The sequence below is a fragment of the Chlorocebus sabaeus genome, chromosome 12 (genome assembly GCF_047675955.1).
Source record: "Chlorocebus sabaeus isolate Y175 chromosome 12, mChlSab1.0.hap1, whole genome shotgun sequence".
In the NCBI taxonomy this organism is placed as follows: domain Eukaryota; kingdom Metazoa; phylum Chordata; class Mammalia; order Primates; family Cercopithecidae; genus Chlorocebus; species Chlorocebus sabaeus.
The window spans coordinates 64,105,950-64,118,848 of record NC_132915.1 but is presented as its reverse complement, the minus strand read 5'-3'; the positions used below and the strand labels follow the sequence as shown (position 1 = coordinate 64,118,848).

General features: G+C 39.5%; 1 protein-coding gene across 1 annotated transcript in view; it reads right to left on the bottom strand.

Moving 5' to 3' along the window:
* LOC103219230 (phospholipid-transporting ATPase FetA-like) overlaps window positions 1-12,899 on the bottom strand; it is a 109,800-nt gene that overhangs the window by 28,514 nt on the left and 68,387 nt on the right. Inside the window, exons 11-13 of the mRNA XM_073022226.1 lie at window positions 10,902-11,098; window positions 8,985-9,193; window positions 6,147-6,190 (exon numbers count right to left, since the gene is read on the bottom strand). Coding sequence (XP_072878327.1) covers window positions 6,147-6,190; window positions 8,985-9,193; window positions 10,902-11,098 — 450 coding nt within the window. The remainder of the gene's footprint in view (window positions 1-6,146; window positions 6,191-8,984; window positions 9,194-10,901; window positions 11,099-12,899) is intronic.

The window sequence follows — 12,899 nt, the reverse complement described above, 5'->3', positions numbered from 1 at the left end:
ATGAAGAATATATTGGAACTAGCAAGATGGAAGCAGGGAGACCAGTTAGGAGACCACTTAGTGATTCACAAGATAAATGATGAAGTAGTGACAATAAATATTAAATTAAGGGGATGGATTTGAAAATATAGAGTTAGAATTGATAGGACATGGATATAAGGAGTAAAAGAGAAGAAGGGTTAGGAATAATTCCCTAATTGGGCCCCTGGATAGACAGTGAGACCATTCACTGAGATAGAATACCCAGCAGGAGAAGATTTTTTGACAGACTGAATTGGAGATCCTGAAGACATACAGGTAGTAATGAAGGCAGGCAGTTGTACATATAGTTTTGAAGCTCAGGAAAGAGGTATGAGCTAGTTTATGATCTCCCCTTTCAGATAAGTAATGTTTGAGAACAATGAACCCGTCTGGGTTCAGGACTGAGGCAGGACTGGCTGAGAGTTGCAGAACAGCATGATCTGAGAGGCAGCACTCATGGATAACTCTGAAATTGAAAGCAAGACAACCAGTCAAACAATGCTGAAAAGCAAGTCCAAGTACTAGACAAAAGGACAGAAACTGAGGATGACACCTGAGAGGAAGTGGATTCAGAATGGAGGGTAGAAGGTAGCAACTGAGGAAACTCTTGAATTGTTGTGGTATAGCTATAACATAGTTTTTAATAGGATGTCTTTAGCTTTGGCCATGGATGGGAGGGAGTTATCCAGGTTTCCTTGGTTACATGGATTTGGAGGTTATCAGCACATAGGCAGTAGTTAAAGCCATGTAAATATATAAGATTACATGAGTAGACTATACAGATGGAGAAGAGGTTAAATAATAGAGCCCTGAGGGAACATCAGCACCCAATGCAATGAGATGAGAAGAAGCAATCAGACAAGAAGGAAAAACAAGAAGAAATTGTTATTCAACGGAAGTCAAGGGACAAGAGAGTTTTAAGAAAAAGGGGAGTTTAAGAGTGCTAAAATCCACAGAGAAGTTGGGTCAGGATTTAATAACAAGGTAGTCATTCATGACCTTGGCTAGGATAGTTTCAGTGAATATGATAGGACAGAGTCTGAATACATAAAGCAGGCTGAAGAATGAATGAAAGGTGAGGAATTAGAGACTCCTATAATTGCCTGTTTACTTCTGTGACTCCTCCTCTAGGATGCCAACTCTGAAGGTAGGAATCAAGTCTATTTTGTTTTCCCTGAACGTTTTGTACTTACTCAGGGTCTGACATATGGTAGACACTCAATAAATATTTTGGACTGACCGATGGAGACAGATAATGGCTAGAGGGGAATGGAAGAACAAGGTAAGATTATAAGTATTTTAAAAAATAGAATACAAAAAAATATTAAAAATGTATTGTTAGTGGTTACTTCTGGTTAACAAGCTGTGGCTTTTAAAAGCCCATTTATTTCATTTAAAATTATTATTATTATTTTGAGACAGAGTCTCACTGTGTTTGAGACAGAGTCACTGCAGAGCAGTGGCGCACTCTCAGCTCACTGCAGCCTCCGCCTCCCAGGTTCAGGTGATGATTGTGCCTCAGCCTCCTAAGTAGCAAGGATTACAGGCATGGCCACCATACCCAGCTAATCTTTGTATTTTTAGTAGAGAAGGGGGTTTCGCCATGTTAGCCAGGCTGGTCTCAAACTCCTGGCCTCAAGTGATCTGCCCACCTTGGCCTCCCAAAGTGCTGGGATTATAGGCATGAACCACCATGCCTGGCCTAATACTCTTTTTTTTTTAAGAACAGTTTTAGGTTTACAAAAAAACTAAGCAAAGTACAGAGAGTTCCTGCATACTCCCTCTCTCACCTCCACCCTCCAGTTTTCCCTATCAACATGTTGCATTATTGTGGTATATTTGTTACCAACTGATGAACCAATATTGCTACATATTATAAACTGATGGCCATAGTTTGCATCATCTTTGACTCTGTGTTGTGTTTCATGGGTTTGACAAGCACATAATGTCATGAATCCACCATGACAACATCATACAGAATAGTTTCACTGCCCCAAACATCCCCTGTGCTCCACTGCTTTATCCCTCTCCCCACTCTCTCCAAACCCCTGGTAACCACAGATCTTTTTGTTTTTACTGCCTTTATCATTTTCATTTTTGCAAAATGTCATATATTTGAAATCACACAGTATGTAACCTTTTCAGATTGGCTTCTTTCACCTAACAATATGAACTTAAAGTTCCTCTGTGGTGTGTGTGTGTGGCTTGATAGCACACTTCTTTTTATTGCTGAATAATATTCCATTGTATGGACATACTAATGTAAACAGTTGAGCTGAGGCCAGGCATGGTGGCTCATGTCTGTAATCCCAGAACTTTGGGAGGCCGAGGAGGGCGGATCACTTGAGGCCAGGAGTTTGAGACCAGCCTGGCCAACATGGTAAAACCCCTTCTCTACTAAAAACACAAAGATTAGCTGGGTATGGTGGCCATGCCTGTAATCCTTGCTACTTAGGAGGCTGAGGCACAATCATCACCTGAACCTGGGAGGCAGAGGCTGCAGTGAGCTGAGATCGTGCCACTGCACTCTAGCCAGGCGATGGAGCCAGACTCTGTGAAGAAAAAAAAAGAAAAAAGACAAGCTGAGGGGAAAAAATCATATAAGGGGATATTCAGATATTAAGAAAGAGAGAATACAGGATTGACTGAGGTTCCTGAAGAAGTAGGAAGGGATGGAATCTAGAATATATAGATTAGTACTGAAGGAAAAAGTTATACCTTTTTTGAGACTGAAGGAAAGGAGGTAAAGGCGGGTTAAAATATATGTACAGAGGAGGATATTTAGCTGATAGTTTGGATTTTTCTCAGTAAAATAGAAAGGAATATCATTTGGTACAAACTGGGGAGCCAGGGGAGCGTGGTAGAAGGCCTGAGAATGGTGATTGTTTAGAAAAGCTGATACGGAGAATAAAATATGAAGCCAATTACAAAATGGTGAAAAATTTGCCAAGTAGCACTGGGACAGAGGACAGTGGAGTCTCTGAATTTGTAATGGTTTTGTGATCTCCAAAATAGTGCTCAACACTCTCAGATTAGAAACAGAGCAGGGTCGATGGCTTGGTTAATTCAAGGTTGAGATTTGTTTAGTGATTAAAGAGAAGAAAAGGAGAACTAGTAAGGTACTGAGGATGCTTATGATCTCAGGGTACAGACAGGCAAGCTAGGAAAGGAAGTAAAGTTGTAAGGAATTGATAGACTGGAGAAAAAGGAAAGCCAAGGGTTTATAAATCTCCATGAGATAAAAAAGCAGGAATACTTAAAAAAAAATCTCAAGTACTGAACCATGTACTGATAATATGGAGGAATAAGGTTTGTGATCTAAGATTGTGAAAAGAAAGTTTATAATTCCACAGTAGTACAACTCTGGACAATGACATGGTAATATGGAAATGGGTGATACAGAGAGATCATCTGAAGGATTCTTTCAGATACCTGAAAGAGTCCACAGTGATAGGTTGTCCAGTAAAGACGACAATACCCCCCAAAACACTAGCAGTGATTGGGAGGGGAGGGAGAAGTTTCAGAGCCCTCAGTGAATGGGGTGTAGAAGCCAGAAGCTTTCTAGATAGCAACAACAAGAAGAGTTAAAGATGATTATAGCCAGAGTCATAAGCATCACAGGAAGAAAGACTGTGTAGGAGAGAAAAACTAATGGTTAAACATGGCACAGGATAATGAGGGCAACACCTTTGGGCTTATCGTATCCAGAGTTTATGGTATGCAGAGTATGAGAGAGATGGAAGAAAAAGAAATGTTCTCAGGGAAAATCATGTTTCAATTAATGAAGGGATTGAGGTTACAGGTAAGTTTGTTTATAAGAGAACAAAGAGTCCAGTGATTTAGTGAAAAATGTGTTATGGTCAATCAGTCGTGGACAGAAGAGGGAGAGGAAAGAAACTCCAGGAGGGATTTACTCCCTAGAAGCTATAACTTTGCCTATATTGCCAAGTTCATTAGCCGAGCCCTGGAAGATGATTTAAGGCAAATCACTGAATTTCCTTCCCCTTCCCAATCTCTTTGGATGGATAGGGGTAAGAACTGGAGTCAGATGTTTGGTATATAAGTCAAGTGGCCGAGAGTTTGGAATTGGGTCTAGCAAGACAGGGATAAGGTGAGAAATACCCTGAAGGCAACAGAGGAACCCCTATGAAGGGATACTTAAAAACAAACCCATAAACAAAATCTGGGTCCAATACTAGAGAAAACAGTAAAAATTAACCAGCTAGAGATAAGAAAAATTAATAGGAAGATATTTTTATAATTTTATGAAGACTGTTGAATATGTCACAAATCCTTAAGTTATAAAGGAAAATGACTGATAGATTTGATTACATGACTTAAAAACTTCTACACAAGGCCGGGCGCGGTGGCTCAAGCCTGTAATCCCAGCACTTTGGGAGGCCGAGACGGGTGGATCACGAGGTCAGGAGATCGAGACCATCCTGGCTAACACGGTGAAACCCCGTCTCTACTAAAAAATACAAAAAAACTAGCCGCGCGAGGTGGCGGGCGCCTGTAGTCCCAGCTACTCGGGAGGCTGAGGCAGGAGAATGGCGTAAACCCGGGAGGCGGAGCTTGCAGTGAGCTGAGATCTGGCCACTGCACTCCAGCCTGGGCGACAGAGCGAGACTCCGTCTCCAAAAAACAAAAACAAAACAAAACAAACAAACAAAAAAAACTTCTACACAAAATATTATTTAACAAATTAAAAACCAAAAGACAAAATGGGAAAAATAACTGTAACATATGCACCAGACAAAGGAAGAGCTGGTATTTTTACTGTATAAAGAGCATTTTCAAATAAGAAAAAAAGGCCAAAGAATATGAATAGACAGTTCACAAAGTAAGTGTAAATGGGCAATAAAGAGATGATAAGGGGAAGAAAAATAAGCACATAAAAATGATTCAATCTAATTAGTAATCAAAAAAGGTAAATTAAATAATTAGATACTATTTTTCATCAATTAAATTTCAACAGATTAAAAATTGTTAATACCAGTTCTGACAAGCATATGGGGGGAAAGAAATTGTCATATATTTTTGGTGGGATTATAAAGTTATGCAAATCTACCTGGAGGGCAATATGGCACTATCTAATGTATTAAAACATGGCTACATTTTGACCAACAAATTTTACTTCTAGGACTTTATTCTAAAGAAATAATTAGAAAGGTAGACAAAATGTATGTGCCATAATGATTACCAAAATGTCATTTGTAATCACAAAAGAAAATGGAATAAAAATAAGAAATTAAATACATTAAGGTATACTGATAGAATTGAATAGTAGATACCCATTCAAAATGATGATGTAAACCTAGACCTACTGACATGGAAAGATGATGACAATAATAGTGTCAAGTGAACAAAAGGAAACTGGAAATAATATGCATACTATGATTTTGTCTCCTCCATCTTCTAGATCTAGATGTACATATGTGTGTGTGTATATACACATGAAAAGCATAAGATGCCGGGCGCGGTGGCTCAAGCCTGTAATCCCAGCACTTTGGGAGGCCAAGATGGGTGGATCACAAGGTCAGGAGATCGAGACCATCCTGGCTAACACGGTGAAACCCTGTCTCTACTAAAAAAATACAAAAAACTAGCTGGGCGAGGTGGCAGGCGCCTGTAGTCCCAGCTACTCGGGAGGCTGAGGCAGGAGAATGGCATAAACCTGGGAGGCGGAGCTTGCAGTGAGCTGAGATCTGGCCACTGCACTCCAGCCTGGGTGACAAAGCAAGACTCCGTCTCAAAAAAAAAAAAAAAAAAAAAAGAAAAGCATAAGATATACTCCCTAACTTTACATTGGCTATCTAAATGGGATGGAATACTTTTAACTTTCTTCACACATTTCTGTATTGTTTAAATTTTTTTTACAATGAGCATGGATTATTTTTTAAAGAGAAAAAGCCAATAAAGCTATTTTTGTTTAAAAAGAACAAACGAAGATCTTCAGAATTAAACATAGGTCATTTACATAATGCTTTCTGATATTTCTGATATTACGGGGCCAATAAAAGCTTTAGTATTTCAGTGGCTAAGGGAGTCTCAATTTGTGCTTCTCTGAAGCACAGCCTCACTCAGCTCCCACATGCATTTCCCATGGAGCTATAATCACTCACCTCAGAGACTGTCACCCTCTGTCCATCCTTGTCATAAGTATCACCTGTTGGTAAGTGAACACAGCAGAGACTTGGCAAGGGTTTTAAAGAAGGGTTTGAATTTCTTTAAATTATGGTTAAAATATATATATATATATATCACATAAAACTTGCCATTTTAACTATTTTAAATGTGAAATGCAATGACATTAATTATATTCACAATGTTGTGCAACAATCACCACTATATGTTTTCAACATTTTTTCAGCACCCCAAACAGAAACTTCCCATTTCTTCCCACCACCAGCCCCTAGTAACCTCTAATCTATTTTCTGTCTCTATGAATTTGCCTATTCTAGATAGTTCACATAAGTAGAATCATAAAATTTTTGTCTTTTTGTGTTTAGCTTACATCATTTAGTGTAATGCTTTCAAGGTTCATCCATGTTGTAGCATGTATCAAATTTCATTAGTTTTTAATGGATGATTAACATTCCATTGTATGTATATGCTGTACCACATTTTCTTTATCCATTCATATGTGGATGGACATGTGGGTTATTTCTACCTCTGGACTTACGTGAATAATGTCACAATGAACGTTGGTATACATGTATCCGAGTTCTTGTTTTCAAGTTTTGGGGGTATATACCTAGGAATCAAATTGCTGGGTCATATGGTGATTTAAAGGAGGGGCCTTAAAAGCTTATTTATTCTGATTCCTTCATCCTAGACTTGCAGTCAAGCTGCCCCCAGTCTCCTCAGGCCACCTAGCTCCCAGTGCCCAGTAAGCTCCTTTCCCTAACCCAATAGTAAGAAGAGTTTTGCTTGGGCCTCAACTCTTCCCTCCTAAGTGAGAATAAGATGAAGCTAGAAGTGAAACGCTTCACACCTCAGAAAGCTCTCCAATCATAAGAGTTACCCAGAAGAGGTGTGGACTTAGTTTTAGAGTGTTTGGGATTCTTGACCAGTGGATGACAGACAGAATCGGGGTAGAAGACATGTCTGATGCCAAGCATGGAAACACTCATGGTCCTTTTCAACTTTACCCAGTATATGGTCAGGTCTTAAAATGAGCCAGAGAATTAAAAGGCTCACCCAAATCAACTCATCCAAAAATAAGCCTTCAGAGTTTATATAAATGAAAATTTGTTTGACATGGTTACCAAACAAATAATAAGAAATATAGGAAATAATAGGAAATATTAGAGTGCTCTAGTTTTTTTTTTTTTTTTTTTTTTTAGACAGGAGTTTCATTCTTGTCATCCAGGCTGGAATGTAGTGGCGTGATCTTGGCTCACTGCAAACTTCACCTCCCGGGTTCAAGTAATTCTCCCACCTCAGCCTCCCAAATGGCTGGGATTACAGGTGTGTGCCATCATGCCTGCTAATATTTTTGTATTTTGAGTTGAGATGGGGTTTCACCATGTTGGCCAGGCTCGTCTCGAACTCCTGACCTCAGGTGATCCGCCTGCCTCAGCCTCCCAAAGTATTGAAATTACAGGCATGAGCTAACGCTCCCGGCCTAGCTTTTTTTAAATTCAAAAATTTCAATTATTTATTGATATGAAATTTACTTAACATATAATTATCCATTTTAATGTGTACAATTTAGAGGCATTTAGTGCATTTGTAATGTGCAACTACCACCTCTCTCTAGTTTAAAAACTTTTTCATCACCCCAGAAAGATTATCCCATGTGTTCTAGTTTTTTAGATGTGATTACCTTCTTCTGTTAGCTAGGACACTGGGTATGAGTGTTCACACACATGAAGACTTTATCACAAAAACAAGCTTATGCTTAAGGCATAAGATAAATAAGGGGCCGGGCACGGTGGCTCAAGCCTGTAATCCCAGCACTTTGGGAGGCCGAGACGGGCGGATCACGAGGTCAGGAGATCGAGACCATCCTGGCTAACACAGTGAAACCCCGTCTCTACTAAAATAAAAAAAAATTAGCCGGGCGAGGTGGCGGGCGCCTGTACTCCCAGCTACTCGGGAGGCTGAGGCAGGAGAATGGCGTGAACTCGGGAGGCGGGGCTTGCAGGGAGCTGAGATCCGGCCACTGCACTCCAGCCTGGGCAACAGAGCCAGACTCCGTCTCAAAAAAAAAAAAAAAAAAAAAAGATAAATAAGGGACTGGGCCTGGGAGACACTGATCAAACTCTGACTACCCTTTGATGGTTTCTCTTAATAATATTTATTGTTCTAAAAGGGAATCAGGAAATTAGCAGCTTCAGTAATACATTGACTGCTCCATTTATTTATTTTTAATTTTATTATTAATTGGCAAATAATTGTATATATTTATGGATACAATGTGATGTTTTCATATATGTATACACCATGAAATGATTATATCAAGCTAACTAACATATTCATCATCTTACAAACTTATTTTTTTATAGTGAGAACACTTAAAACTCTTTTAGCAATTCTGAAATATGCAATGCATTATTAACTAGGATCAACATGCTGTGCAATGAATCTTGAAGACTCACTCCTCCCGCCGAACTGAAACTTTGTACCCTTTGACCAACATCCATCTGATTTAAAATGGGAGTGAAACTGAGTATATAGACATTAGGAACTCCTTGAGGACAGAGACTAAGTCTTGTACATCTTGGTATTCTCCATGCCCAACACAATAGATTGTACCTATAAGATGCTAAATAAATGCTTTTTGGTTAGAACTGTTTGGGCTGGGTGGTCTTTGCTTAGAGAATAGAGACAGTTGTGAGAATAGGAGGTAAATGTGAATTCCAGAGGCTTATAGATTTAGAGCTAGATTCGTCTTGAAAACAATTTGCAAAGTAAAAATTCCCCAGGACTTGGGGAAAGCAGGAAGACATGCATACCATAGAGCTTCCCATTAATAGAACATTTGTTGAAAATCATAATGTTCTGAGTCAGAGTCCCTGTTTTGTCAGAGAACACGTATTTGACTTGGCCGAGCTCCTCATTAAGGGTGGTAGTACGAGCCTGTGCTGGTGTGTTCCTTGGTGCATAAAACATCTTCCGATCCCAGTTGATATATAAACTGTTGCCCAATCTTATTATTTCAACACTAAGGAGAAAGAAAAAGAATGGTTCTGCGTCAGAACAGGACAAGCAAATATAACATCCTGGTTTCTTTCTTAGCAGTCCTGTGGTAGATCAGGGCTAGCATCTGAAAATCAGGGTGTCTTCCTTGGGATTCTACCCTTCTAAAGTACCCTTCCCACCAGCCAACCCATGGTAATGCCGACTTTGGCCATTATCACTCAAGGCTTTACCACCTGTACCCAGATACATTTGATTAACTTTTTTGAGTCATACCTGTCTTTTATTCTTTTTTTTTTTTTTTTCTAAAATGTATCCAGGAAAAGTTACAGTTTTGGAATTTCTGCAGTAATGCAAGGTGTGATAGAGTAACAGTTAACTTATAAAAGGCTGTGTTGGCCCAATTGGAGGATTATTGCTCCTGTCACATGGGGAAGACAGAGGAACTCAACACACTCGAGTTTATTTCAGAAGAAGGAAAGAAGTTATGGAAATCAGGAATAGTTTATGGACTGAACCTCTGATAAATTTCCAGGCAGAGCCAGCCTGCCTGTGGTGTGCTTCCTTCCACAACAACCTCTTCTCATTTTATATGAGTTTTCCCTATTGCCTTTGTCATACTCCTCTTCTGCTCCAAATAGCATCCATTATAGATTCTTTATGGCTAATAAGCATGTTCATTTTAAAAGAGTGAAGACTTTAAAGGGGTCTCCTTCTTATCATCATTCATACTTAATGTGTTTTAATCTGCTTTATTATAAGGGTGATTATTAGTAATCCCTGTCTGAGACAGCTGCACTGAGAGATGGGGATTTTTTCCTTTGAGGTAAAGAAGGAAGTGCTCAGGTCCTCATCATCGACTGATTACTAATAATCTCTATGCCTGGAGTTGGGACTCCTCCCATCCTTTACCACATCCAGCCACCACAGCAATCTCTCTAAACCTTAGCACATAGTAGATACTCAATAAATATTACTAAATAAGGTAATCTAGTTACGTAGGGTACTTTTTTTAATTGCCAAAAAGCCCCGGTACAGGGTTTAGAAAGCCTGCAAAGGAGGAAACTAAAATGTATTTGGGCGTATGTATGTGTAAGGAAATGCAGAACCTAGAAAAGGATGATCAGAGTAGGGCAAATACTTTTCTCCACTATTTCAAATTTTCATTCAAGGTGCTTATGAAAAAGAGTAAGAAAAACCCTTCTTCTTCTCTTCTACAACTTTTAGGAATTGAACTTAGGTCAAAATTACACCTATCTGCCATCTGTCACACTGTTTCTGTGGGAAAATGCATTCTGAATTCTGATTAATTGACTTACAAGTGAATGTTTGGACCTATCTCATTGGTAAACTATGGGCTGCCTGGCCTATCTTCCTGGGGAACCTACCCATGTGTTAGCATCACCAAATTTGTGAGTATGTTTTCTAGTTATTTCATGTGTTTGTATGTCTTATTTAGTCACATACTTTTTAAGTTATTTGAGGGCAGGGATAATTTTCTTTTTGTATAAACCACACAGTGTCTTCCTAGCACAGTATTCTGGACATGGAAGGCATTTATGCAATCTCTAGATATATCTCAGAGCTATTTTGTACACCAGGTACTGTGGAGAGTAAGGGGTTAAAGAGCACAAGTGTATGCTTTTTAAAAGTTCACCCTCTGGTTGGGGAATTAAGTAGACAGTATGAAGTCAGCTCCTCCCCCACACCCCAAAGTGATCAAAGAAGCCTACCTGACATAGAGGGAAATGGGCACCATGGTGTTGAGAATAATGAAGTAGGACCAGAATATGAGGATGGCAGAGACAGCTGATGAAGAGACATATTTTTCCCATGGCAGAAAAATCTGGAAGTGGTAGCCTTTCTTGTTCTGCCAAATGCCATGCCCAACTGCTAGGACAAAACATATGATGCCTAAACCCAGGAAAATCTATAAATGAAAAAAAAAGAATTAAATGAACATTTCATCCAAGATATGTACTGCTTCAGCTCTACAGTGGTAGAGCCTTATCTCTCAACAAAGCGACCCTCTCCTAGGAGGGCAGGGAGGCCCTATAGTTCACAGGCTCTAGGCAGCAGTACATGGGATAGAAAAGAAACTCCAGTAGAAGCTCTCCTTGGACATATTATTTAATATTTACAATAATCCTCTTTTAATAATAGATGAGGAACTTAAGAGTGAGAAAGAATTTTGTCTAAAGTCACTCAGCTACTGAGTAGAAGAAACAGGTTTTGAACCAGTTCCAGAACCTAAGCACTTAATCATTCCATTATTGAAGCTGCTTTAATAGAAGTCTAAAATGTGTGGGGCTTAGCAGTTAGGGGGTGGGCGATAAGGAAACTGATATAAAAGGCTGAAAATATGGTAGTCATGTTAACATTAAAGAATTTGGTAAAACTGAAAGGTAGACCATATGCCTACTGAACCTGCAGCTCTAAGAGAAGTGGTTAGAAAGAATCAAATATTGTGTACTGGCTGCCTTTGAAAGGTATTAAAAGAAAGAGTTGGCTGTGTGCAGTGACTCATGCATGCCATCCCAGGATTTTGGAAAGACCAGACAGGAGGATTGCTTGGGGCCAGGAATTTGTGACCAGCCTGGGCAATATACTGAGACCCCATCTTTACTAAAAAAATTTTTTTAAAGTTAAACAAGGGAAAGAATTAGCCAATTTGTAGGCAGAAATGAGAAGATACAGAAACATGGGGCATCAAAGAACTATGACTTCTAGACATTAAATAGGAAGAGATAAGATTGAAACCTTAAGCAAAAAAGGCCCAATAATTATTTTCAACTGAATAAAGTGACTCAGCCTTTAGGCAAAGTTCAGGTTAAAGGTGATACCTTCTTACCCATGACTATTATTCCACATAGCCTCAACTTTCTTGCCATTAAGTTGAAAGAGAAGGGCATGGAGGGGCAAGGAAGCGAAGAAATAGGACAAACTCAAAAACTATGTCTAGGAAAGAATTTTCGGGGGCGGGGGTTACTGACTCATGAAACTAATTGGAAGCAAACAGATGAGAAGCCTTATGGGTTTTGGAGGAATGGTATTACTAGGTAACTATGAGCCTGGTCTAAAAAAGCCTGTGACTGTTTGGAAATCCTTAAAACCACACTGGGCAGGAAGCAGGTTACAAAAACTGCAGTCCCTAAGAAGAGTATACTCCCAAACATCCACTTCAGGGTTGGTCAGCAAGGATAAAGAATGAGGGACAACTTCTCAGAAGTGGAGCCAGAAATCACTGAGAGCAATGAATAAAGGAGATCCTCTCACATCTCCAGACCAAGAGGAACCTCATTTAGATCTGATGGAGAGAACTGTGCATCAGTGAGAGATCTTGGACTCTGAGTTGGATGCAGTGACTGGGTAGGATTTGGGGGAGATGATGAGGGTGTTCCATATGTGGGAGGAAAAATGAAATGGATATGATGATCAGAAGGGTAGATTGTGGCAGTGATAATCATATATATTCATTAAATTCTATTTTTTTTCCTTCTGAGCACATATGTAGAGCACATTTCCCAAGCTCTCTTGCAGTTATATGTAACTCTTTTCTAGCCAGCGCAATGTTGATGGAAGTGATTATGCTACTTACACGCTTGGCCCTAAAATGCTATCATGTGTGGCCAGGTGCAGTGGCTCACACCTGTAATCCCAACACTTTGGGAGGCCGAGGTGGGCGGATCATGAGGTCAAGAGATTGAGACCATCCTGGTCAACATGGTGAA